We start from the raw sequence: 26819 nt of genomic DNA, 5'->3' as shown, positions 1-26819 counted from the left end.
AAATATATAGCTGTCTAATGGTTTTTATAAGGTATATTTTTCAAAATCACTTATCTATCAGTGTGGAGGTACTGGAATCAGAGACTGAGTATATCAGTTACCTGTTTCTTTTAATTCATAATGTCAATTCTTCATAACTAGAAAAGTATGGCTATTAGACATGTTGTTCGATTATTTGGCATCTATTTTAAGACCTTAAGGAGCAGCCTACCCATAAAGCACTTTATTTACATTTTTCCTATTTGAGTTTCTTCATTGTTCTTGAAGACTGTTGCTGAGCAATTTTCTCCTAGCAAAATTTTGCCTGTGGGGCCACATGTGTTCTGGGAAATACAATGGGCCATTCCAGCCGGCTGGCCTTGCAAGCTGCTCAGTTCCTGGACAGCAGCACCACATGTCTGCAGGGCCGGGAGGTCACTCAGCACAGTTGCTCAGCACCTTACGGGATGGGTCTGCCAAGTCAAAATTTGATCCTTATTCAGTAGGCTACTGTTGGACTCTGAATCTCCTTAAAGCCATCACTTGAAGTCTAAAAGAACTATAGACCTTCTTTTGATGAGGATAGTGCTACTGAATATTGTGTCGTTGAGTCTTGAGTTTCCTTTCACCAATGCTCTAGATGTAGAAAACTGCTCAGTGTTCGTGTTTAGGTAACAAATTTACTGGAGCTCCCTTTTAGTATTGGTCTCAACATGATACTGAATAGAAGTGGTTATTTATACTGTGAGGAAACATGGGACTTAACGTTTTGCTTCTAGCTCTGGGTTGTAAGTGCTGGGCAACACATTTAGAAATCAGAGGATTTTCCTGTTAATCGTAGCCTGCACTGTAGCTCAGTTTTGGGGACCTGTCCTTCTTGTAATACATTCTTAGTGCTACTCACTTTATTTCTGTTTTGTTGACTGTTGTCATCTTAAGACCTTTTGAGACCATTATCTTGCTTAAAACAAATACGCAGCTTTATAAGAATGTATGTTTCTTCTATTCACCCCTCTTCCCACAAACAAAAATGCCATGTGTATCATATCTTGAGCATGTGGAAAAACTGAAAGCAAAAAGTGTGCCAGACCATACAATCTTACCTGTGCTACAGTTTTAGAGTAAGATTGATTTCACCTGATTTTAGTTGTTTGAACATCAGATTCACCGGGAGTAAGAAAGGCTCCCCCAGTTATCAGTGGAACGAGAGGTGCCCCTGGTGAATGATGCATCTGTCTCCAGATAGGATGAATTTTCTCTCACAGCACTTCTCTCTTGTATGACTACAGAGAGACAACCTTACAATGGGCTTAGACTAAACACATAACTTCTAGACAGCTGAAGTTGGGTGAGTTGAATTCCACCATGGCCACCGGTGTAGCTGTGGGAGCAGTCTGCACAAGCCCACCACTCACCCCACAGCTCAACCCTGACAGAAATCTGTTGCTTTTAAAGCACTCATTGCCTTAGTTAAAAGTGTATTTAGGAACATCTGGGGACACTGTTGCCAGCAGTTATGAGGAGTGAAATGGATTTTAAGTGTCCTCTCTTGATCGTAATTATTGGGAGTGGAAGAGAGTTGGTCATGAAGTGCAGTTGATGGGGCAAGTTCACGTCTCTGCTGCTTTCAGGATGAATGGCTTTTTGCACATCAGCAAACATGTGGTCTGTGGAATTTTTATGTTCAGTATGGGATCCACATGTGATGTCAGAGAAATAACCTCAACAGATCCTGTGATTTCTCAAGCTTTTAAAATTACTCAGTGTAATGCTAACCCTAATTATAAATCTCCAGCAAGGGCACATATCCAGATATATTCAGCATCACTCAAAAAGAAATGTAAGCCCTTCCTTAAATATTTGATTTAATGTCAGGATATCCTGAAATAGCTGGTGGTGAGAGCTGCTTAATGGGTATGAATTACATTTTTTATTGGGAAATGTTTGTCTTTAGTAGTTTGATCATTTGAACTGAGTTTCAGGAGACTGTTTAAAATATTCTGATGATGTCAGTTAATATGCGTAATATCTTTTGTGTAAGCACTTATCTGTTTGCTAACACCACAGTAGACAAAACACCTCATGAATGTTAGTGATAACAAGAAATAAGCATACCACCATGTTAAAGATCACATAATCCAGAGGGAGAAGCAAAGTAGCAATGAGATGAAGGCCAAGTTCATCTATTCGGTTTTGGCTGGCCTGAGTGTTTCCCTGGAAATACTCTTTCTTTCCTTTTGCCATGAAGGAAGTCCAGGGCAACTGAATGCTTAATTGCAGTTAAAAAGGGATGAATCTCAACCCAGGCAAGGCTCTGAGGGTCATGGGGGAGAATAGCCATCGTAGTAAATAACATGAAAACATGTCTCCTGGTTAGCATGTAACCAGAGGTGGAGAACACCCTGTTTTGGTGCCGGGAAATCATGTTACTTTATACTCGAGAAGGAAGCGTGTGCCCTTGGAATGAACGGTTTCTGACGGTGATGATCATAACTCACCTTTTCCTGGCCTTAATTGTTCACAGTCTGCTTACAGTTGTGATATGCTGGGTGGAAGGAATTATCTGGGAACGGACTGAATTCTTGTTTTGGATTACATCCTTGTTTTCAGCCCTTTTCCCTTTCCCTGTAGGCTATAGAGAGAAATTAGGGGCAGCCCGTGGCTGTAGGCATGTGCCATCATATGGGAGCAACAGGAGCTATTGGCTGCTGGCATTTGCTGCTTTCTTAAGAGCAAGTACTAGTCCTCTCCGAGGCAAAGACTGTGCCTGGGTATGATGGTCCCACCAGTGAGAGCCACACACTAAACCCATTGGTGGTCTAATCTCTATATCATACTGTCACTGAATAAACCTCACTTTCTTCTTGCAACAAATTGTCAGTGTTGTAAGTACTCATAATACATATTGATTTTTTTTTAGACTTTTGGTAACAGCAATGATGATGAGATGTAAATTCCAGTGATGACAGACCTCTGTATTTGCTAGTCTTCACAATTCTTCAGTGTGGTTTTAGACCTGTTGTTTTACTACAGACGTGAAGACTTTTTTTCTTGGTGTGATCTCTGGATGGCTAGAAGCAGAACTGCAGCACCTTATTTGGTCACCAGGTCTTCGGCCTACCTGGGGCGTGATGGCCAACCTCCTCAGCTCCCCCAGCTTGTGCTCTGCAGGAGTCTCCCACTGGGGCTCAAAAGTCACCGCCTTCAGTCAGCATGTATGAATATGCTGAGGAGTGTTGATGAGCTGGTACAAATTAAAAAGCCATCGGGATGCCAGGCACACATGGCTCCACATACCTTTCTCAACCTGTAAAGCCTATGCCATTCTCCTGGCTAAGAGTTCATTCAATGTTCAAGAGTAGACAGGATGTCTCAAGCTGTTTAGTACCAACAATTTAAGAAATATTTACAGTCTTTAAAAGCAAGAGCTGATAATATTGGCTCCTTAATGCCAAATCAGGGTTACAGCTCTCCCTGTTTTCGTCACATGGTGTTCTTTGTCAAACATTAGGAAACGTGATTAAAAATGAGTAAAAGACCTGTATAAGAAGTATGCAATCAGTAATCACGGTTCAGTGCCATTGTGGTCTTCTGTATTCAGAAGTTCTTTCTCTGTGGAGATTTATTCTGAGTCTGACAGGGTAGTCTGACCTCTCTAAGTAAATTATGATGAAGAAAGATAATTTCTGAAGCTGGTAGCAAGACAGTGTTTTGGTGGAGTTGTGTATATGCTGGGCCAGAACTTCACTTGAGGGCTGCTGAGAACATGGATAAACTAAACATTTTATAAATAGGCAAAGATGAAGGATATTTATTAAGGCCCATAAAAGATATAAAAGTATTTTCAATTTGGAAAAAAACAAATCTGGAACAACTTTCTGATGAGCCTATTTATATAATAGATGATCAGTAGTAAATTCTAAGGGGCATTCTGCTGGCTTTTGTCTCCAGATATTTGTGGTCTTTTAAACAATTAACATTTAACAGGAGTGGCTGTTGATACTTGAGGTTTATCGTAAGGTTTCTATATCCTGGTAAGACTGTTCCTAGAAAAAAATTATGTCGTCCTTTTCGGTGCTTTGGCAAATCTGATCTCATCAGCGCAGTGCTGGGCAGGTGGGCCCTTGCTGCTTTGTAGAAGCCCCTTGCCTTTTCTGCTTATGTGCATGGCCAGGAAAGGATAGTTGCTCTCAGGTAAGCAACAGCTTGATGGTATTGAATTCTGGCTGTTAGAGGTGCAGTCATCCTTTCACTGGCTCAGTCTCCATCTGGAGGCACCTTCAGCAAGTGGTGCACTCTCTTTACATGTGGATTTGCTTAGTTTTATCTCCCTTTGCTTTCTGTTGGGGAGTTTCAAAGCCCATCTAAGGAAGGAATGAGAACACTCTGCTTTTATTTTGGTCATTTTCTGAAATGTCTTCTTGTAAGAGCCAAAATTCTATTTTACATAAGAACGAACCTCTATTTTATAAAGGTTCTCTGGTTGTGGTTTTTTTTCTTTTAAAAGTTAAATATTGTAAAGAATATATACCCATGTAAAACTGTTTTCAATAAGAAATTTATGCCAGCTGCAGTTACTCTAGTTTATAAAAAAGTGGAGGAAGAGGGGCCACCTCCCAGATGATTCAGATTTTAGGTTGACTGGCAGATAGTTTGAAAGCACTTATTTTCACTCTGTTGATCAGAAAGGGGTCTGGGAAAATTACTTTTCTACATTAGGCTCCTCAGTGAAGTGCTTGGAGTTAGGTGGGATTAATTTAGATTTATGCTTAAAATAAAAAGCAGAAGATGGAGAAGTTTGTTTTCTGACAAGTTGCTCAAACCCTGACAGAAAATATTTCTGATACTGATATACTCAAATAGCATCTTGTCAATAATCACTTGTAGCATCCAGCTACGTTCTTTTGTTGTAATAAAAGTATTGCTCTTGCATAGCCCAGGAATCTGGAAATTACCTGAATGTTAACACTAAATAATGCATATTTGTAAAGGTAAATTTCAAATTAGATGCATGCCATCTTTAAGCACATAAGGACTTGGTTTTCAGCACTAAGAAAAAAACACAAATTAGATAAAATCAAATCCTTTTCCAGTTACACACATTATCCTCAAGGTTAAATTGATTAAAACTCTCTTCCTGGAGGAATTCAACTGAAGACTGAAAGTGTGGTCAAAAAAGTCGCATTGTGTCAGCCTGATGTTTGACTTTTGATAGCACATCCCCAAAGACTTCTCTTTGACGTATCCTGAACAGAGAACGCTTGTTTCCCACAAAGCCTGTTGTTGCTGATAAAGCTCATCTATATCAAAGTGGTATCTAATATGGCACTGCTGTACTCTGGCTTCAAGAAAACAGTTGAGTGGCTCATTTGCCTTTGTAAATCTGCTGCACCTAAAGATTTATTTTAACAATACTCTCCAAAACCAAATCACAGTAACTAAGTCTGTACAACACATGTTTTTAAACAGAGCATAAAAGAAAACAGTATTGCATGTTAAAACAAAGTAGAAGCCATAAAAGTTGTGTTTCAGAGACTGTGTTAATGTACTTGTGATAATAACATGGTGTTGCTTTCCTTTGATATTTGAGGCCTCTATCTGAGTGACAGAGAGCAGATCTCTTTGGAATCTCTTTAGCTTGAACATTTTGTATGGTTAAATGAGCAATGAAGCAGAAAGGGTGTAAGCTATTTTCCTCTCAAGTATTGCACATTAACTGCAGACACAGACAATTCTGTAAGATACACACACGCACCAGCACACATACATGCAGAAGGGGTGGAAAATCAGGTGAAAGCTGAAGGTCTCATATTCAACATAAGTAAGAGTAAAACCTTGCCCATAGTCAGGAGGAAGCACTCTGAAGATCAATGAGAGGCTTTTTGCCTAGCTCAGACCACGTGCTGTTAACAGACAACATCACGTGCAGCTTGGAAGTCCTGCTGGCCTTTTTCCCCCTCCACCTTCCCCAGCTCCGCAGATGCAAACACAAATCCCTTCTTTCCTTGATTTGCCACAAATGTATAAGAGATCTCTGCTCTGTCTGCGCTGCTTTGCTGTTTAATGCCAGATTCAACATATGGGTCAGTCCCAGCAGCTTTGGATTTTGAAGTGGCTGGAGGCTGTCACTGTTTCTCCAGTGCACACCAAGTGGCACCACTCCTCTGTTTGTTCTCCCCAATGATTGCTACAGTTATGTGTTGTTTGCTAACAAAACCATTCATCAGACTTATACAATCCAGAGGCAGTTTCATCTTTCAGAGACCTGGGGTGACTCATGGGTGGATTTTTCAGAGTCTGCTGTGTTAGGAACACAGCAAGTTGTGGGCAGTGTGCAAAGAACGAGCAGAAAAGCTCCTGAGGATCCTTCTGAAAAACTATGTAGTTCTATTAAAAAGGGAGGTGGTTATTTTTTATCTTTCCTTGAAAATGTGACTTGACTACATCATTATGAGGTGCCTCTGAAAATCTGTTGGTAGAAGCAGCCATTATTGTAACACCCACTACACCAATTCCCTTTATTCTTTCCACTCTGGTTTGTGTCCCTCCAAAGGTAGCACTTTACAGTGATGCACAAAACACAGAGCTTGTACCTTCCCCTGCAAATCCCGTAAGTGTGTAGACAGTTCTCACTTTTTCTCCTGTGTCTTTATTGGCATGTTTAAAAGACAGTTCAGACTCCCAGTGTATTCAGTCTTAAGGTTTTTTGAGGCTGCTTAGAGAAATGTTGAATACATTTCCTATACATACATGATACAAAGGTTACTAAGCTGTTTGAGTCTGTCAAGTTGGTGACAGATCTTGCATGACCATGCAAGAAATTCTTGCGTATTGGGATCTTGACTGGCAAAAAAACAACCTGAAACTTCTGCCATTCAGATACTTAAAGATGAGATAGCTTTCTGAGACTTATGTTTTGCACTTGGAGGTTTTGTTTCCATGAAAACATTTTGTGGGTATGAATTTTACTCATTAGGAATGAACTTGGGACCATCTTTGTTTTAGATTCACACATAAAATATAGGGTTACTCCACATCCAATCTGGAGTAATTATAGGATGCTATAGCCAAGCTTTTACTTAGCCAGTCCATGTCAATTTTGCAAGACAGACTGGTACCAAGTGGATCCTACAGAAACTCTTAATTCTTTAAATTTCATGCAAGGTTGCCTTGCTTACCCTGTCTAACGTTGTGGCTGTAGGAGCACCAGATCCAGCTGGAGCAGTAGCCTCGCTGAAGGCAAGAGTTAGGGTGTAACGTGAGTACGTTATAGATTAGCAGCAGCCACAGCCTGAAGGCTTCATCTAAAGGTGTCCTTTCCAGTTAGCAATCCAGTCATGAAAAGGTCTGTGTCCTATTGTTAAAACATGCTTTCCTTCCCCTAGTAAAGTAAAAAGTAAAATATGTACAATCCTGGATGGTGTCAGCTCTTGCTCAGATTAATAGTCATGTTGAGACTGTTGCAGGGCTGAACAGGGATTATGAGAAGCTTTTTCCTGTTACATTCGATTTTGCTTTAGATTTAGGATTTAATATTGTACATCTCTCATTCTTTGTTTGTTTTCTTGTTTGAGGTTTTTTTTCAGGTTTCAGAGTTCTTGCATTTAAATAATTTCTTTTCTTCAAAGGGTTTTACTAGAATCATGGCTAAACTAAAATATATCCAAATAAAAATAGTAAATAACCACTTCACATTTCAATCTGGTTTTATAGTTAATAACTCCCATATAGTCATAACACTCCATATTCTCATGTTTCCAGTCTGCATATAAGGTTCTGTTTTCATGTTTGATGACTTCAGAATTGCCTACTCCTTCATTCTAATGAAGTGTTTGCTTATGGCTAAACAAAATGAGGAAGAATGAGCAGGCAAAGAAAACAGACCAGAGAAGAAAGTGTTCTGAATAATAGAATGATTTTATTTTCATCTCAAGCACAACTTAATGATAAAAAAAGAAAACCCGAGAAGGTGGTTAGACGATTTTTGCCTTGAAACCGAGAGGGGTGGTAAAGCGGGAGGCAAGGGGTGAGGGGTGTCACAGAGATTGGGGTTTCCTTCCCCAATTACATGCTGGCTGCTACGCTGCTGAATTACACTGAAAGCACTGAATGGTGCTATTATATTCCTTTTCAAAAGTTGTGGGCTATGAAATTCAATCTGAGGTATTTTTAATGAGTGTTCTGAGCCTCAGTTGCAGCTCTTCCCAAGAAACAAGGAGCACAGTGTGCTGCTAAATAGCGCCGAGGCCGGGGGTTAAACTCATTCAGTTTTTTGCTTGCAGGGAGGGAAAGTAATATCAACATTTATTTGACAGGTATATACTTGCTTCCAGAGTTGAGCTTCAGTAAAACAGCTTTCCATAAAGAAAACGTTCTGAAAAATGAGGTTCTATCAGCTTTGCATCAAACTCCCATCTAGTTCCTGAAAACAAATCTTGTGGTGTGTTTTCCAAAGCCAGTGCCCACAGTGCACATGCTGGGCTTGTGCTGTGGGCATCCCTGCGTTGCAGGATGCCGTGCAGATAGCCATCAGGCACATCTCTGGGCAGAGGCTCATGGTGGAGATGCAGCTTACACCAGATGGGGACATCTGCCCGGTTACACTCCCTGTCTGTCAATTAAGCATAGATAATTCAGAGGTAGTCTTTGTCAGAGAGGTGTCATCTGGCATCCCTGGGTCTCTGCTAAGGGTTTTGATATCATAGTTGTGGTGGCTTTTGGGTGACTCCTTACCTTCTCATACTTCTCAGCAAGACATAGCTTTTCAGGGAAGATTTTTTAGCATGCACCTGGTTTTAGAAAAGCCGTGTAGCACGAAAGTATTGTTGCTTTCCACTTCTCTTGTGTGCTGATTTGCAGACGAGTTTGTTTCGGTGCTTGAGGAAAGCACTGTTTAACACATCTACCCTGCGACTCACTCCAGGATCTGAAATTCATGATGGGTTGGCTCTGGTTCTTGCAAGTCATTGCCATTCAGCATCAAGGCTCTGAAGCTGGAATACATTGTGTCTGATACTCTTCAGAAAGGAAAATAGTCTCTTCCAGCAGTGGACGTTTGCCTTGCTAACGGAATAAAGAACAGCCACAAACCACTTTTTAGTTTTGCGAGTAAAATTAGGCAGAGATGACTCAGCATTTGCAGGAGCTAATTTAGGGAGTAAGATGACATATTTTTAGTATGTTTTCTCATTGTTTCTCATTTTTCTTGTCCACACTGTGCATTTAAAATTATGTTCAAGTAATTTTATGCTAGTAACAGTGGCTCTGGCAAAAGTCTCCCACTTGGAAGTCTCCAAGAACTGAATGGTTGGTGTGTGAAATTTTGCAGCCTTAAGCAGTTACTTAAAAGATTTGCTCAGCCACTACAGATTTCCCACAAATGTTTTACAGCTATCTGAAGGAAATTAGCAGTAATGGTTGTACAATAAAAAACAAGGTTTGGGTTTTTTCAGGAGGACTAATTAGCTGTGTAGAGACCTGTTGTTGCAATTTGATGGTTTTTTGGAGTTAGGATTTTTTAGGAGTTACTGAGATCAGCATTCACATTTCATGTGAAGGCATGCATTGTCCCCATCGGGACAGTTTCTTAGAGGATTGTTAGGCAGACAACAATGAGGTTTTTCAGCTGAATTCATTAACAGAGGGGATCAGAGCATCCCTTTTAAGTTGATAAAGTGATTTTTTTGGTGCGTATGTGTCAAATGTAGTTTTTTTAAATCAGTACAGAAACGTTAAGACAAGGTCAGTTGTACTGTCTAACTGAGAGTTAGATGTCAGCCAGTTAAAATGCTGTAAATACAATGAAAGGAACCAGTGAACTGGGAAACTAATCATAAAGTGTTTTCTTAATGCTTTTCACCATGAATAACATTTTGTAATAAACAGATGTGTACTTAGACTACAGTGACTAAAGGCTGAATGTTTTTTGCTCTGTAGGGTTTGTGGTGTTTAGCTGATGAGAAGTTCCAGATTTCCTTTGGCATTGATGACAGTGGAATGGATGTGTGAAATAAATTCTCCTGTGGGATTTTGTCCCTACAGCTACCTGAGGAGGAAATTCTTCAGTCTACAAGAATCTGCCTCTTTCTTCCCCTTTCTTCTTTTTACAAAGGGCTCTGCTAACTTTGTGGTGGTTGCTGCTGGCTCATGTAGTAACAAACTCCTTGTCAACTAGAAATTAGAGTAATGTAAAGGTGGGAACGAAAATCAGTGTTAATATCAGTTTGCATTTGTAAGAACTGCTAAGAAATCAAATGGTTGGATCATTACACCTGAAGATGACAGGTTGATCTGTGATATGAAGGGCTCAGTTCTGAAGGTGCCCAGCCCATCGCTTCTCCTTTTTTATTTCCTCACTTGCATATTGAAATAGGGTGTACAATACAGTGTGGGTGGTATTTGCCCATTAAGTTAAAAAGCTATGGTTTTATCAGCCAAGTGAAAAGAGACCAAGCAGAGCCTCCAATTCCACTAGCTTTACTGTACTGTCATTATGGGGAGGTACAGTTACCTGACGTTTTACTGTAGCTGAATTATGTATTAGTCTGGCTCTGTTGTAAGAAAAGTTTAACCAAGCACTGCTGAAAATACCCTCATCATAAAACTTTACATTAGCTTTCCTAGATAATCTTTTTCCTTCCACGCTATTTAACTATTAAAGAGGGTTAATTAATTATTTTCCTGATAAGTATTTAATTTGCACCAGAATTTTACTGTTGATTATTTGTAGTAAAGTTGATTATGGGCATTGGAAGAGAGTTTAAAGTCTAGTCAGAGCAATCCCTCTGCTTTGGCCTATTTTAGAAAATATTTTGACATACACCAGTTTGCCGTGATCAGAAAGAAAACCAAGAGCATGGTTACAATAACAAATCTGTATATGTTCAAATTTAGAAAATTGCAAGTTTCTTTTGGAGACCATGCTAGAAATGCAGGTGAATGCGACCATTATTAAAATCCTTCTCTTTGTATTTTTGCCTCAATAATTGTTTGCTGTGTTCATTTTTTGGTTAGCAAACACATACCTAAAATAGTCATTTTTTAAAGTAGTCTTGTTTGTCATAGCTGATAGAAGGGGGCGGGGGAGGAAGTGTAACTTAGCCTCTGCATTTTTTTTTTTTAAGGGCAGCTATTTAGAGTAAAACCTGCCTGAAGTAAAAAGCACCATATCTTACAATCACACTGTGTAGAATAGATGCCACCACCACAAAATCAACGGAAGGGTAAAACTGTACATCCAAGACTATGGAAGGCAAGCACTGACATTAAAGGGAATACAGCTTATGTGGTGAGTGTAAAGTAGGAAAGCAGTCCACTAAAATCTTGAAAGAAAGGAACACTAGTCTTATTGTACACACAGAGCAGATGATCAATCGCCTGTTTTTAAGGCAGTATAAGAGACTTATTCTGTTACTGCATTTGGCCTTGATCCTGCCTTTGATGGTATGTGCACAGTCTGTGCAAAAAAGCATGTGGGATACGTGCCAGGAGTGGAGCCTTCAACTACATTCAAATGGAAAATATCTGAAAAGCAATGAAGTGCCTTTAGGTTATCATGAAAATTTGCCTCTTCTACACCCTTCCTCCAAATGGGTGGATACCTGGTGGCTGTAGCTACAGAGTGAGGATCTGCATACTTAAAAGTAGTGGTGGGAGTGTGTGGCTGCTCTGTTAAAGGTGTCACTTCCCTTCTTTGCTTTGACCTGGTATGTAGGGATGACGAATCACGCTTCTTCCAACGCTTCCTAACTACCCAGTCTTAAGCTGAACAGCAAAGTAAAAACTAGTAAGCTCAGGCATAAGAGCTATCTTTACGGTCTAAAGCTATTTTTATAGTCATCTAATCCTTTCTATAGGATTAACACCTACACTTTGAAAGGGAGGAGAGGAGAAAAAGGGCAGAGGATCTCCAAGCGTCTTGACAGTGTTAGGTCCAGAGCAACAACACTCACAACAGTGCTTTTTGCTTTTTATGCACCCTTCGAGCAACAGACTTCTGCTAAATATGAATTATGCATTTCATTTTATGCCAGAAAGGAGAACTGTTTAAAATACAAAATTTGTCTTTGGATGCTGACAGCATTGTTCTCCTGCGAGTAGCTTTCAAGCCTCCTTTGAAGTATAAATTTCTGGCAGGGTTATTTGTTTAAGAACCCTGTTGCTCAATCTCATCTTTGAGGTTATTTTTATACTATTTGCTTATCATAAACACTTGTTGGTTGGTTTTCTTTCCCTTCAGAGCTGTAGATATATATATAATTTTTAACAGCTTTGAATAACTGAGAAAATTTATGCTGTTAAGAATGTGGGGTTGTTATTTTTAGTATTGATTACAACTGTATATGACTTCAGAAATAGTAATGAAAATACTGGATGAAGTTTTCACTATCATTTCAATGCAGTTATTAAACTGGAGTATAAAAATACTTTGGGAATCAGACTGATCTGAAGTCAAAGGGGTTTTCTGTGTAATTACCCATGAAAGAACAAAAAACATTTTAAACTTTGTGTTTGAACTTTATTCAATATAATATTTAAGGATTTATAAAATATTTAGCATGGCCAAATTGTCACATTCCATTTTTGAGCACTCAAAATGTGATAGGAACAGGACATTAATAGAAGTGTCTGCCTTTATATTGTGGCAGGTGTGAATGGTGAATGTACCTTTTTCTTTTAGATGAACATAAAGCAATTATTTTCTCTCCTTACCAGCTGTTACTAATGCATAAGCAAATATAATTTAAAAAAAAAAAAAAAAAAGACAAATTTTTTTCTGATCCATTTGCAGCAGTTTTGAGGAAGTAGAGAAGGAAAATGGAGTAGTCTGTGCTTTCGCATGAAACTGTCTTTTACTTTGACCAAAACACTGATGGGACTTAATTTTTCAGATGTTCTGAAAAAAGTACTTATTTTATTTGGGTTTTTAATCTGGTACTGCTCAGTAATGTAAAAACAAACAAATGAACAAAAGCCTTTTAATCAAAGATCTGTTCAATCTGGGATCTGAGATTAGTTGGCTGGACAGATAAAAAATGGTTAAATCACTATTTCACAGAATCACAGAATATTTGATCCTAAACAGACACTTTTGGTTTTTTTTTTTGGTAGATGGTTAGTGAAATAATTGCTAAATTAACTGGGGAGTAGCAGAATGTGTCCAAACCCACTTCTTTTAAAGTCCTGGATATCTTCCAGATATTGCTCTGCACTTCTTTTTTTAAAAAAAATCTGTACTGCAGTCTGTGCCAAAGAATGGTCTAAACAAATATGTAGAGGGAGATTTTTTTAAATGATTGGCGATTGCTAGAACATGAAAGAACTGTTGAACCTATTAAAATATTCACCACTGGAAGATCATAAGCAAAGTACTATTTTCGGTTTTGGTGGGAGTAGAGGGAGGGTGAATTGAGTAGGGCTGAAATAATGAGCAGACAGCAAATGTTGAATGCATAATGTGTAAAGCAGGCTACTCTGACTGGATACCTTCATAGCTTGCAGCCAAATGTGGTGATGCACATTATTCGTAATTTAGAACTTAGTGGCCTGACGTTCCTTGAAAATGTAAAGTGACTTTTAAAATGCAATTTCACAGAGCTAAATGAAAGGCCAGTTCAAAATGCATTAAGCAATAAGGGTGCGTAGCTGGAAATCAGTGAGCCTTTCACTGCAATAAATTTATAATGTTATTTAGGTATAACTAAATACCACCTCAAGAAAATAATAGTAATGCCCTTCTGTCAGTATGTCTGGGATTCACCTCATCTAAAATTGACCCTGTAACACAGGTGTCTGGACTCCTTGTTGAGAGTAAAAGAGTACAACTGTATTGCTAAGGAAAAGTTCATTGTCAATGTGCTCAGATGGCTGTTTTGGAGTAGGAAGAATTTCCATCTGGAGCTGCAATATTTCTTCATTGATTATACAAGAATCTGGTTGTCAACAGAAACAGGAGCAAGGGACTGCCACCCGCTGCAGCTGCTTCCTAGCTCCTAGGTGTTGCATGTGACCTTCCCGCAGTTGTATTCCACCAGTATACCACACCTTCCTTCTTTTCCCTCGCTATCTTACAGTGTGGCATCTGTGGTAGTGAATGGCCTGGAGGTATAGTCTTGCCACCAGCCTTCATTGTGGCAGCTTTGATGTCAATGTCCCACTTGCATGCCTCATCCTTCTCCTTTGATCTTCACCTTTGGGTCAGTTCTTACCCTCCCTGGTGCGAGCTCTCATTCAGTGATGCTCAGGGAAAGCAGGAGATTGGTCTTCTGGCTGTCCCATGTCCTCCATGTTTGGCCACATTGATGATCTTCCCTCATTCCAGTGTATGAGGCTTTCATGGTCATGTAATGGGCCTGTGCTTTCTCACTGTAGCAGGGAAAGGCCCTCCTATACTGTAGGCTGTTGTGCAGCCTTTCCCCACCCTGCAGCCTTACATGCATGCATAGCTATTTTGGGGGGCTCATGGAACCCCCTGGATCAGACCATGGAGCAGGGAAAGCAGCCAAGCTCTGGCTCAAGGGACATGGGTGCAGCTGCAGGGCTGTGGGATGGGAACCAATGAAGCTTGCCTAGTACTTGTTGTCTGAGGCATGGCAGCAGGGCCACACTTGATGGTCAAAAAATGCCTTCCAAGTTCTGTGGAAAACTTGTCTTGTCCCATAGCCCTCGTAACCATGTTCAAGTCAGACACAACTGTTGGCTACAGATGATGTCATTGGTGCGGCGTACTCATTCCTGAATGCTTCCTCTGTCATCTCGTGTTTACTGTGCCCTGAGTGACTGCTGGTTTGCTTCCATACCCAGCGGACTGAGATTTTAATTTATTGTGTTTAAATTTTTTAGTAGGGATGTCATGGAGCTGCACTGAATCAACATCTCTCTGAGACCCGAGAGTTCCAGTTTTTTTGATGATGTTGTTCTCTTTCTGGTTTTGCAAGACCAGAGTGTCATCAGGCTCTAAATCTCAGCAGATTTTACATGCACTGTGTTTCCGTTGAATAAACTGTCAGGTTTTATTTTGAGGTAGACTGATCAAAGCTAAGATGAGTTTAGAATAATCATCTTATTTACAAATACTTGAGTAAGAAGCATTTCATGTTACTGAGGCACACTCCAGAGAAAATGCCAAGGGACATAAATGGTACAAGACTGCCATTCCATTGTCTAAATGCCTATAAGAAAAAAACTTTATGGAAACACTCAGCAGGTTTTAATCAGATGCTTTTACTTGTGGTCTGAGATCAGACAGGCTTAGTGTCCTCAGCTAACCTTGGGCATTCTGCTAATGCATGTGGGGTCATTGCCTTTTTTCCTATTGGTCAAAAATCTCCATGCTCCCAGAGATGTCTTTTTTTTCCGGGAGGGACAATGAAATTTGGTCTTTGTCAGACTGGAGTCCATCAGGTACTTTAGTAAGACATATATACACATATGCACAGGCACTTTCTCATTTTTCTGGTTGTGCATAAGGATGAAAGCAAATATCCTCTGCCTCTTGCTGCCTTGAGGGTGACTGATAAACATGTCCTTCCACTCTCTAGCAGCTCCAGCCAAAGTGTGGAGGCCTGAGATGAGTCTGGGAGCAGGAACATTTGCCTGAAGTTTCTAAATCTAGGTGTATTTGTGGAGCAGTAAACTACTATCATTATTACACTAAATCTAATGTCTTTTTAATATTATTCTGTTACCTCCAATGAAATGCACTTACTGGGAAGCTTTTCCATTAAGAGATGATGTATGTTTGGATGTGCCTATGTACAGTGACACATGGAGTGGGAAATGTGGGAAGCTTTCTGTTAGAACTGACACACAAGGCGCAATGGCTGGCATGGGTTGGGCGGTGGTCATTGGGGATGCTTTAGGTTTAATGAAGCTGGAGAACGTGAAGTGAGTGTATTCAAATATATTTGCACTTGAGACTTATTTTGGATGGCATTACGTCAGATCAGAAGTGCTCTGTCTAGAAAAATATATGTCTTTTTTCCTCAGCTTCTCTGTATCCTCTTATTTGGCATTTTGGTATGAATTACTACTGCAAGGTTGGTTATGGCAAATGCTTAAAAAAATCAGTATTTCTATCTGCAGTTGTTCTTGATGTGTTTTCTGACAGTGTTCATGAGGCTTATGTTTGCTACAACTAACATTAACAAACAGTTAATAAAATAATCTAAGTGAGCATTGCTTCCTGGTGGCATAGGTCTGTTAGAGGCATTGACGGTATGTTGGGCAAAAACCTGCTCAGCAAGTTCCTGCGGAGGTGAGCTTGGCTTTTCCCTTCTGTCTTTCAAAAGCAGCCAGCATTGAAGGATTCAGTCATCGTGACCTGAGTCACTGGGGTGACAGCACCACTGTGGTGGCACATATATACTGTGCCTTCCTTAGAAAAATGTCATCCTTTTGATTTCTCTGGTATAAGCCTCACTACTGGGTATTTACTTTTCACAATTCATATTAGACAATGTTAGATAAATTGCCTTTGGAAAGGTGCTTTGTACTTTGGGTTGTGGTTGAAAACCAGGTATTGCCCTAGGTGGAAGAAACCTGGGGATTTATTTTTTGGTATCCCAGTGAAACAGAAACCAAGATGCATAGTGACACATCGGGGAGGAGGTAGGATTGAGCAGCTGCCCACTCGCAAGTAGCCTGTTGGTACGGGCACTGCTTGGAGATGCCAGGACGTGGGCTCAGGCTCAGGTCTGAGCCAGGTTGACCAGACTGCCCACCTCTAATGGTTTGCTTTTCTTCACTTGGTTGCTGCTGGTTTATTTTGCCCTAGTAATTATTTACTGGGCAGAAAGGAAAAGGGCCATTCTGTAGGTTGAGTCCAAGGGCACTCATCTGGGGTGTGATGAGTCTCCCGTACCAGTGGAGTTTCTACAGTTTAATGAGTTATTACTTGTTCTGAAGTGAGCGGAGATCTGTGTTGCAGGGCCTCTTGAGTTAAAATAGGTGCATTTGTCCAAGGAACAAAAATATTTGATTTCAGTGATTGGCCTTTTTATACAGAAACAGTGTTTTTTGCTGAAGGCTTGCTGGTGAGCTGTAATTTATAGTATTTGCTGCAGGTGTGGATTTAACTGACGTGCTGATGAGAAGAATCCTTATAATCAGCAAAGCAGCAGTTCTGGGAGCTAATATTGGGCTAGAACATCTGGTCTTTATAGAGGGAAGACCTTCAGTGTGTGGAAGGAATACTTGCTCTTGACTCTTCCAAATTACTTGACGATTCTGTTAGGGTAGCACAGACTGGCCTTGACTAGCCCTAATGCCTCGCAACAGGTGGCTCGGGATAAGCCCATATGAAGTCAGAACCCAGGACTTGAAGCCTATCAAGCAAAGTCCAGCAAACCCTCAGATCCTTGTGTTTTGTATGACAGGTCTGTTGGTGAGTGTTTTGATTTCAGTATGTTGTACACAGATGCACATAACACTATCTGACACAGCTTGAAGCTCCATGGGATGAAATAGCTATCTTGCAAAATTCACAGTAGAAATTAGCCTTGGCAGATGTAAGAAAACTATATCCTAAATCCTCCCTCTTCTACCTCTTCTATTTTATGGTATTTTTCCCTCAAAAATACAATGCACTGAAGATGGATTCTGAGCTGCCATCCAGGGAGGGATGGATACTTTCTGCTGCTTTAGAACTAGTGTAATTATTGTCAGCTGCCCTGTGGGTATGGTTGGAATATCCACTGATTTTGTAAACTATTTTTGACAGTGTTGTTTGCTGGACAGTTGGTTAGCACAATAATTTTTCTGCCACTAATTAAAAGTATCCTTGTAACCCTAGGCTTTGTTTTCTTCCCACAGCAAAGAGCTCCAGGGAAAGTTTTGCATGATGCTGTTTGCAACCATCTGAACCTTGTTGAAGGCGACTATTTTGGCCTTGAATTTCCAGATCATAAAAAGATGATGGTATGTATAAGATTAATTTTCAGCTGATTTTCACATTTATGAGCACTGTATTCTCTTCTTCTGCTCCTTACTTATGTTTAATCCTCAATCTCCAAAAGAAAAAAAGGACTGTTTTTAAAAAAATGTTCTTGCCTGCTGGAGTTGAAGAAATGTTTTTTAAACTTTGATTACTCCTGTCAGATTTCATCTGTGTTGAAAGTAACAGCCAATTCAGACACAAGTTGGAAAAGCATTTTATCTTTATCAGTTGCAGTAGAGAAGCCAAAGGCTGGACTGTTGCAGAGTCTCAACTCTGATTTTACAGTCCTGCTTAATTTGGAAAGCAGAAATAGTCTTTCTCCACAGACAGAGAAGTTGCAATGATTGTGACACAGTTCCATGAAAAGCATTGTGGGGCAGGAAAATGGATAGATTAAATATAACAAGGTTAATAAAAAGAAAAGCAAAACCAAAAAACCCAAATAAATTGATGCAAGTCCTGTCTGGGGAGCCATGTGGCACAGGCCAGGTGTCCTGGTCCTGTCTCTGAGAGCAGGTGCTGGCAACATTCAGGTGTTGCACTAATACTTCTGTGGTGGAAACTATCATGTAACAGAGAAAGTCAAAGGCTAATGACTTCTCAGCCTCTAATGACTTTCTTTCTGAAGTTTGTTTCACTTTAGACTTACTGTGTGACCTACTGGCATGTGTGCTAGTTACCTGGATTGTTTGACCAGTACGTTCTGGTGTGTACTGGATTTCTTGCCTGTTCAGTGAATTCTGCACCAGTAGTCTGACTGACCTAAACGGACATGACTTTGGGCAGTTACAAAAAAAATCTATTTTCTGTCCATCTATATAAAATTTCTGTAAGGAGCGGTATTTCTTAACAAAAGAAACAAAGGAGTATTCATCTGCTGCTGCAGTGATCTGTTGTACGTAGACACTAAAAGTGAACACTAGTGATCATAATGTTTTAGGCTAACTATAGTTAAGGAGGAAATTTTAAGAAATGGACATTGATCTTTAAAAGTGAGCCACTTCACAGTTTGCACAGTTTGCACAGATTTACATGAAGCACAGTTTACTAGAAAGTTTTGTATTCTGCCAGATACCCTTGGCTAATGCTTTAAGTAACTTGAGAGCTTAACATAACACTTCAAAACAGTGTAGCTGTACAGTACTATTACAACAGAGAGTCCATGTAGCCATGTTGATAATGACATACTGAGATTCCTGATGTATGTAAAGCTGAAACAAATCCTAATGTCTTGTGTATATACAGTTGCTTTTTAGTTTCCTAGAAAATAGAGAAGGTCATTTGATCAACATTTCTCTACTTCACAGGTTATTAAGTTTCAAATAGATGACCCTCTGCATTTTGCTCAGAGACCTGAAGTAAACTAACAGTTTTCAGTCTTGTGAAAACAAAATGGCTTATTTGTTTGAGGCAGAACACAGGAGAGATTGAGGTGCTGCCAGTGCCTGAGGTCCAATCAGTGGCAGGAATTGACTGGCTGAAATATGTCCAGACGGTCACAGTCAAGGAGCCAGGGCTCTGATGAAGAGGAAGGTGGAAGAAATCCCTTAATGCTATTGCCAGTTTGACCTGAAGGGAAATGCCTCCATCCAGAGCATGGTAATTCACATGGCCCCTACTCTTGCAAAAGGAAATATTAACCAAGTATCTGAGAGCACCGGTCCGTGTTTAAGTTGGTTGTTCCAATCTTTGTTTCTGAAATAGGGAGAATTCCCAAATCTTGCCCACATCTAGCCAGCTGTGCCCCAAAAATGGTGAGATTCAGTGGAAGTAACACCTTCAACCACCTAAAAGCAACTCTCGGAAACTCTGAAGCAGGAGATTTGATTATGAGTTGTCGTTTCAATGTGGAGCAGTGCTCTGAGAGTAATATTTACGCTTACAGTAACCAGCTTATATGGTGCAGTTGAGATGAGTGTTCCTGTGGGATTTAAAACTTTCTGAGCTTCATAATGGCCATAACGTAGAACTCAAGCATTATGCAAATAAAAATTGCAGTTAATGGTGTGTCTGAGAAATAAAACACACATGTATTTTACATTCATCATCTGAAGAGAATGAGTTCCTTTTCCAATGTAGAGTGCAATGTAAAAGGAAAAATAAATATTTAGAGTATATTTGTTTGGATGTAATCATATGTACATGAAGTCATATATTCACAGTTCAGCTGTGTTTGTTTCAACATGTAAGGCTCCAGACCTCATATCTGACATAATGACAGTAGTATGTCAGGAAGCCTGGCAGCTGTATACATTCAAGCATGCCATGCTTGTAGCAGACAAGATGTGCATGGGAGATGAATGTGGAGGGTCTGAGGGCTGACTTCCTTCTGGGACAAGGGGAAACGAGGCACTGTTGCCAAGCCTGGGGTTTCACAGAGTTTCATCACACTTGATGTCTGCCCCAATTCTCCAGCTGCTGAAATCTGGTCACTATCATGGAATGCCAGACTTTGTTTAAAAAATAAATAATCTATCCTTTGTAGATCCAGACAAAATTGAAAACATGGTTCTTAATTGAATCCTTGCATTATTTTTCATTTCCAGTTTATAAACCAGTCTCAGATTGGCTGTGTTTAGATACATTGTGGGAGTTGCATAATGCATAAATTTTGATTGCTTGGGTTTGGTGATAGTGGTAATGCCTTCATTTTGCCCCATCTTTCTCCCTGCACACATTCAATACGCACATTTCTAGTATCAGCAGTGTGGTCCAGCTTGCTTGTAGGATGATTGGGAAAGTGGAGAAAGGAGCGACGCACTTGTATGCTCATGCTGTATCATAAACTCCCTCTGGAGAGAGAGAAAATTTTTTTGTTTTTTTGTGTCAAGTAAAATACATTACTCCCATATTCTTGTAAACTGCCTGCTTCATATTCAAGATTATTTTTTTTCCCCACTAAACTTGGCAAAATCCATGACCTTCGTTGCAGATTTTGTACATGTCAACTTTCTGAAACAAAACAGTTTTAACTTACTGGAGTGCCAAAAAGTGTCAGAAACAGTTTAACGTGTAATAAACACTGTGTTCCTATTCTTGGATAACTAAGTTTCTTTAGCCCTTCTGAAAAAAAATAAAAACCCCAGACTTTCATAGACTGAGAAACATAAAAAAGAATTTCATTGAGAAACATTAGTGGGTGTGAAATGACAGGAATGTGAGGTCTTTGCTAATTGGAAGCACTCAGTAATGATGAAAATAGCAAACAGCATTGGAGGAGTTAAAGCAGGCCTCCTCCAGTCTGACTTCTCAGGTGATTTTCTAAAATGGATATTATGATATGTTTCAGTCTCTGCATAATCTAAAATTATTAAAAGGTTGAAGATGTCTTCATTTCAATACACAGTCTTTTCTAGAGGAAGAATCAGTTAATTTGGTTTTAATGACTTTAACCTTTGTGACGGTTGTAGGATGTTCCTCCACAAATTCCAGAAGTCTCCAAGGGAGAATCCATACAATTTAGTGAGATAACAAAATACAAATCTTGGGCATAGGCAGTTACCAGCTGAGGACTGTGAGCTGTCGCAGTTCTCCAGGCCCTGCCACTCATCTGGCTTTTACCTCTGCATGATTGTCCCTCGGCTTTCCATAACATTTTGCCCAGGCCCTTCAGACTGAGACTGCGGAACAGGGGTTTAGGCTCTAAAAACTGTATTTCCACCCACTGCTTCTCTTTTGAAAGCTGAAGGAAAGACCCACACACTGTCTTAAAAAATGGGTTGTTGAAAACCAGATGAAAGTAAACTCTATGCAGAAGTTACACTGTCCCCAATTAAGAAAGCCTAAGCCTGAGCTTCCCAGGTTTATAGAAAAGAGAAAATGTTGCACAGCTTGAAAGTAAGCTTCCTCCTACCCACGTTTTGTGCTGTTGTCTGCCTCGCTCCCTTGACCTGAGAGGACGTTGCTCCCTGGGTGTTGATGGTGAGGCTCCTTTATCTCCATGTAGCCAAGGCAGAGAGCTCCCTCCACATTTATGCCCAGGCCTCACAGTGAGACTCCTGTTGGGTCCCCAAAACCAGGAGGTGTTTGCCTTCTGTTTCTCTGTTTGCCCAGTGTCCCCAACTCAAAGGAAAGCCCCTTTCACTTGCCTTTCTCAGGATTAATTAGGGTGAGAACCACAATGACAGTGTAGGACTGTCTTTTTCTGAGCTCCTTGTTTCGGTTGTTCTTTCCACAAAATGAGTGGTTCCTGACCAAATGTGCTGTGATTGTTGGTATCCCAAGACAAGTGAGGAGGAGATTTCCTCACTGTTTTCCAGCTTTCTGAATCTGTACTGCTTCAAAAGCTGTGCCACAGTGACAGCTCATTAACAGTGCTGTTTCCTGAGCATCTTCTAGAGTTTGGGGGAGAAAACCTACTATGTATACTTAGGGAGAGCATGATGACCACACTGGAAAAAATAAATAAGTGACTATAATCTAAGTAGTGCAATGAAAAATGCTCCTCTGCAAATGGTAGTTTGTTCAGAGATGATGACACCACCTTCTTTTGTTTTCAGGTGTGGCTTGATCTTTTGAAGCCTGTTATGAAACAGATTAGAAGTAAGTACTTCCTTGCTGTCATTTATTTTGTCAGTCTGAGAGTACTTGAATAAATTAGGACTCTGTCAGTTGGGATCTTTATCTTCTCAACTTTCTTCACTGAATTTTGTTTGGATTATCTTTTATTTGTGGTCTATTCTTAAAAGATGTACTCTGCATGCTGTGAAATTATGTCACAAGAACGTATGAAGGGCCTGACCCAGTAGGAGTCTGAGGCTTAGTGAGTCACTAGAAGAGCCAATGGTGACAATAGAGGGAACAATTTTGTAGAGAAAAAAAGAGTGCAGTAAAAGCAGGATTAAAGGAAGCATACATTGTTGAAAGGCAGCAGTAATCGGGATAAAAGAGAAAGAACAGGAAGACATTATTACTGGGAAGGAGCTAGCAAATATATTACAACTGTGTGGGACATTGCTGCAGAACTTGGAACTGTCTTGAGACCAGGAGGGTAGGGCCATCAGGGAAAGTTATGGTGGGTGGTGGGAAAGGACAGGAAACTGTAAATAGCTATCAGCTCTGGGAAGAGTAGAAGTGAACAGGGAAGGTTTTGGTGATTTTGTTTCTCCATCAAATACCAGCAAAGTTCTTAATTTATTTGAGCTTTACCACTGAGATTAAGTTTTCCTAGGTGCCTTTCTGGTCATAATAGTCTGAATGTATGCTCTGGCACCTCTCCTTCTCCCGAAAGAGAGAGGCTTTTGTCAGTGGTCGTACTTGTAAGAGTCAGAACAAATGTGCTGCTGTTAAAACAGAAATAGTAATTGACTAGTGGACTTGAAAAATAGAGTGTATTTTAGCTCCTTCCTGTTCTAAAGCAAGGAGGATAGACACACATATTTTATTTGATCAACTGATGTAATTACTAAAAACAGACTCTCTTTTGGCAGAGTATCCCTCAACCAAGTTATTGTTCTATTTTATTGTGTAAATTTTATTGTGCAATCTCTAAATAACCTGAATACTAACAAAGGACAGGAGGTTATCATTTATGTATGCACTGCAGGTTCCATGAATCATCCCTTGTACATCATTCTGTGTAATAAAATTTGGCCAGCATGTCAAATGATGTTCACTAACTTACTTTGACATTTCCTCTAGGACCGAAGCACGTTGTTGTAAAATTTGTGGTAAAATTCTTCCCACCTGACCATGCTCAGCTGCAGGAGGAACTGACAAGGTTAGTAGCTGCATGACTGGGGTTTCTTTGTTCAACCTCTGGTGGACAGAGGGGAGAACATGGAATTTGAGACGGTTGGGTGAGGATCAATGGCTGCCTCTTAGTATTAGCTTGATACTATTTGCCCCCACCTTGAATGCACCTGAAAAATAGGCCCTAAGATTGGTTGCAGTCTGTGCTGAGGGACTCCACAAAGTGCAAGAGTCCTTTGCCTCCTTGGATTTGGGGTCCTGGGAGAGCTTTGCTCACCCCAAGAGAAGGCAGTCTGGCAGCGTAGTTCTCCAAGCCCCTTTGGCAGTGGTATTGGAAGGGAGCTAAGGGATGAGTTGGCACCCTGGGGTGCTCCTCTGCTGAGGGACACATGTGATTGCATCACATTTGGGAGAGAGTTGTTTTGGATGAACTGCCAAGTTGCAGCAGCGTTGGACCTTATTTGTACAGCCAACACAAATGCCAAAGGTTTGCACAGATGGAAGTGTGACTTTGAAGATGGAGAAATGAAAAGGAGAGGGAATAAAATGAAAAGAGGAAGGTAGAGAAAAATGCACATATATGCAGAAGAGTACCTTAAAGGTGTGTTTATTTTCAGTGCATTTCAAAAACTTCGTTTAAGCTCTGAATTTCACACTGCACTGGCACAGAGTCATACTTCTCTGTGAATAAATATGTATATGAGGAACCTATTAAGGTTCTTTCTTATTAACAGGTCCTTCCTTTATGGTCAGAAACACTGTTTTGTTGAAGTATTTCTTCACTGCAACTTTTCAACTCTTACCGATCTACAATATTATTATTTTTAATTACATTTTTCCATTCTGATTCAGTATTTTCACTATTAGTTTTTATTTTCAATCTTTCCACAAAGAGTTCTTCTGTCCTTATGACCTGCTTTATAAAGGACAAGTCCCACTTTGTGATATTCTGTGTTTATCTCTGTCTTGTTTTATTTTGGTAATAAAGCAATGGAATGGAAAAAAAAGATATTATTGATATCTCTTGCAGGCCTGGACAGAGAAAAGTAGAAAGGTAGGGTAGGTAGAAGGAATATTTTCTTGAAAGACTGAGTAAAACCAATAAAGGGATGAATGAAAACTCACAAAGTGATGTTGCTAATGAAACATTTCTGTTTCCAAATAGATATTCTGCATATCAGTTGCTTAGTATGTGAACTATAATTTGATTTTTGGTGAGCTCTTTCTGCACCTGGAGACGTGTCTCTGAATCGTAATGACTCTTTTGGTTAGATTTTAAATGTGTATGCTAGGGACCTTGAATATATGTACACAGCAGCGTGTAGGATGGGAAAGCATATCTGCAGGGAACAGCTTCATCACTTGAAGAAGCAGAGAATACAACACTTGTGTGCTTTGTTCTTCTACTAGGGTGAATTTTGTATGGGTAGGCAGATGCCTGCAGGTTCTAAAAGGACATTATTTAGATCTCCTGTATTATTTCATGTACTGTGCATGTTTCCATACTCCTCAAATCAGCTTGCCCTTTTCATGTAATTTACCTACATCTTCTCATTCAGAAACTCACTGTCCAAATGAGAGCTTTTCACTGAACCTATTAAAATCTAGTCTTATTAAAAACTATTGAGATCCTAGTATGAGTTCTCCAGAGGAGCTGCAGTCTTTGGAAGGGTTTTTAAGATGTCTAACCAGTTCAGGTTTCATACCAACTGCAGGAGAAATGCCCACTGCTAGCTCATTTTTTTTCTAGGGAAAAATTTGGTGCTGGGTAGAACTAAGCAATTTCAATTCCCGTTGAAGCTAGGAGAAATTTAAATGTTGAAATAATGTCATGGACCTATGTTGTCTCTGCACTTAAACCAATGATGTAGAATTGCCCTATGTTGCTGAGATAGTTTGGAGGCAATGTTAAAAATGGCTGGTGCACAGGCGGTGCAGTTAATGGGGCCACAAAAGTACCAGAGCTAGCTAGAGCTGTTTGATCAAGATCTTGCTCCTCGTTTCCAGGTAAGTGCCAAGGTGGAAGTTGAGAGTTCTCCTTGTATTTTACAGGAACTAACTGATACCTCTAAATCACTGGTTTATCAGGCATTTCTTCATAGTTACAAGCAGCTCCATTATCTAGTGCTGCTTGCTGTGCGGTTGCTGAGCACTTAATAGCTGTCACATTTGCTTCCACTGTCATATCTAATTGCTCTGGTTCCAAGGGAAGGAAGGAGAGAGAAAAACAGAGATATCTTGGTTCTGCAAAGCAGCCACCATATAAGACTCTAATGGCTGTAATACAGTATCTGTTATGTTTTATTTAGCCTCTAAACAGGAAATTCAGATCACTTCTGTAGATTCCAAAAAGTGAAAGGAACATGTAGTCAAAACCAGAGTTGGCACTGAAATACTTTTCCCTCTTTCCCTTATGCTTTGTGTAACTCTTTGTTCACTTCTGTTTTGCAGGTACCTATTTGCATTGCAAGTGAAGCAGGACCTGGCACAGGGAAGGCTAACGTGTAATGATACCAGCACTGCCCTCTTAATCTCGCACATAGTACAGTGTAAGTTCCCTTTTTTCTTCTTTCCAGGAGGATAAACAGGTTGATTGTTGGACATGCTTTGCTGGGTTACCTGTTCATAGCTGCTGTAGGGACAGATTTAAGCCATATGGGCAATTTATTGTATTTCTCTATAATGGCATTCAAATACAGATAATATACTCTTTCAAATAAAGAAGATCTCTTGGACACTGGATTTGCATTTTTTAAAGTACTGGATTTGATAGTCTGCCTATGAGGATTTTAAAAGCAAACTTTGCAGGTCGTGGCAAACAGGTTGAATTCTTCAGAATTCCTGTTTTATTATACTTTGTATCATGGAGGTGGTGGAGTCACCATCCCTGGATGTGTTTAAGGGTCGTTTAGATGAGCTACTGGGGGATAGGGTGTAGGGGAGAACTTTGTGGAGTAGGGCTGATGGTTGGACTCGATGATCCCAAGAGTCTTTTCCAACCTGAATGATTCTATGATTCTGTGTCAGCAGAGCATTCAAATTCCTGAAGATCTGTATGCTGTCTATAAAATGTCATAAATAAACGTGCTTAGAATGCCAGACTAAATCACAGTCCTAAGAGGAAACTGATAGAGAAGAAAAACACAACAGATTTCGAGCTTCAGTAGAATCATATATTAACTTTGTTCTTCACATCAAAGCTTCTTTTAGCTTC

At 40.0% G+C, this 26819-nt stretch overlaps 1 protein-coding gene across 7 annotated transcripts in view; it reads left to right on the top strand.

Annotated features, from left to right (window-relative positions):
* The window catches only part of FARP1 (FERM, ARH/RhoGEF and pleckstrin domain protein 1), a 210864-nt gene that overhangs the window by 125107 nt on the left and 58938 nt on the right, over window positions 1-26819 (top strand). For all 7 annotated transcript variants that reach the window (XM_074859393.1, XM_074859392.1, XM_074859395.1 and 4 more), the window contains exons 3-6: window positions 17791-17895; window positions 22414-22456; window positions 23555-23633; window positions 26057-26154. In XM_074859393.1, coding sequence (XP_074715494.1) covers window positions 17791-17895; window positions 22414-22456; window positions 23555-23633; window positions 26057-26154 — 325 coding nt within the window. The remainder of the gene's footprint in view (window positions 1-17790; window positions 17896-22413; window positions 22457-23554; window positions 23634-26056; window positions 26155-26819) is intronic.

This window comes from Strix uralensis, chromosome 2, assembly GCF_047716275.1.
Source record: "Strix uralensis isolate ZFMK-TIS-50842 chromosome 2, bStrUra1, whole genome shotgun sequence".
Classification (NCBI taxonomy): domain Eukaryota; kingdom Metazoa; phylum Chordata; class Aves; order Strigiformes; family Strigidae; genus Strix; species Strix uralensis.
This window is presented reverse-complemented; position numbering and strand designations above follow the sequence as displayed.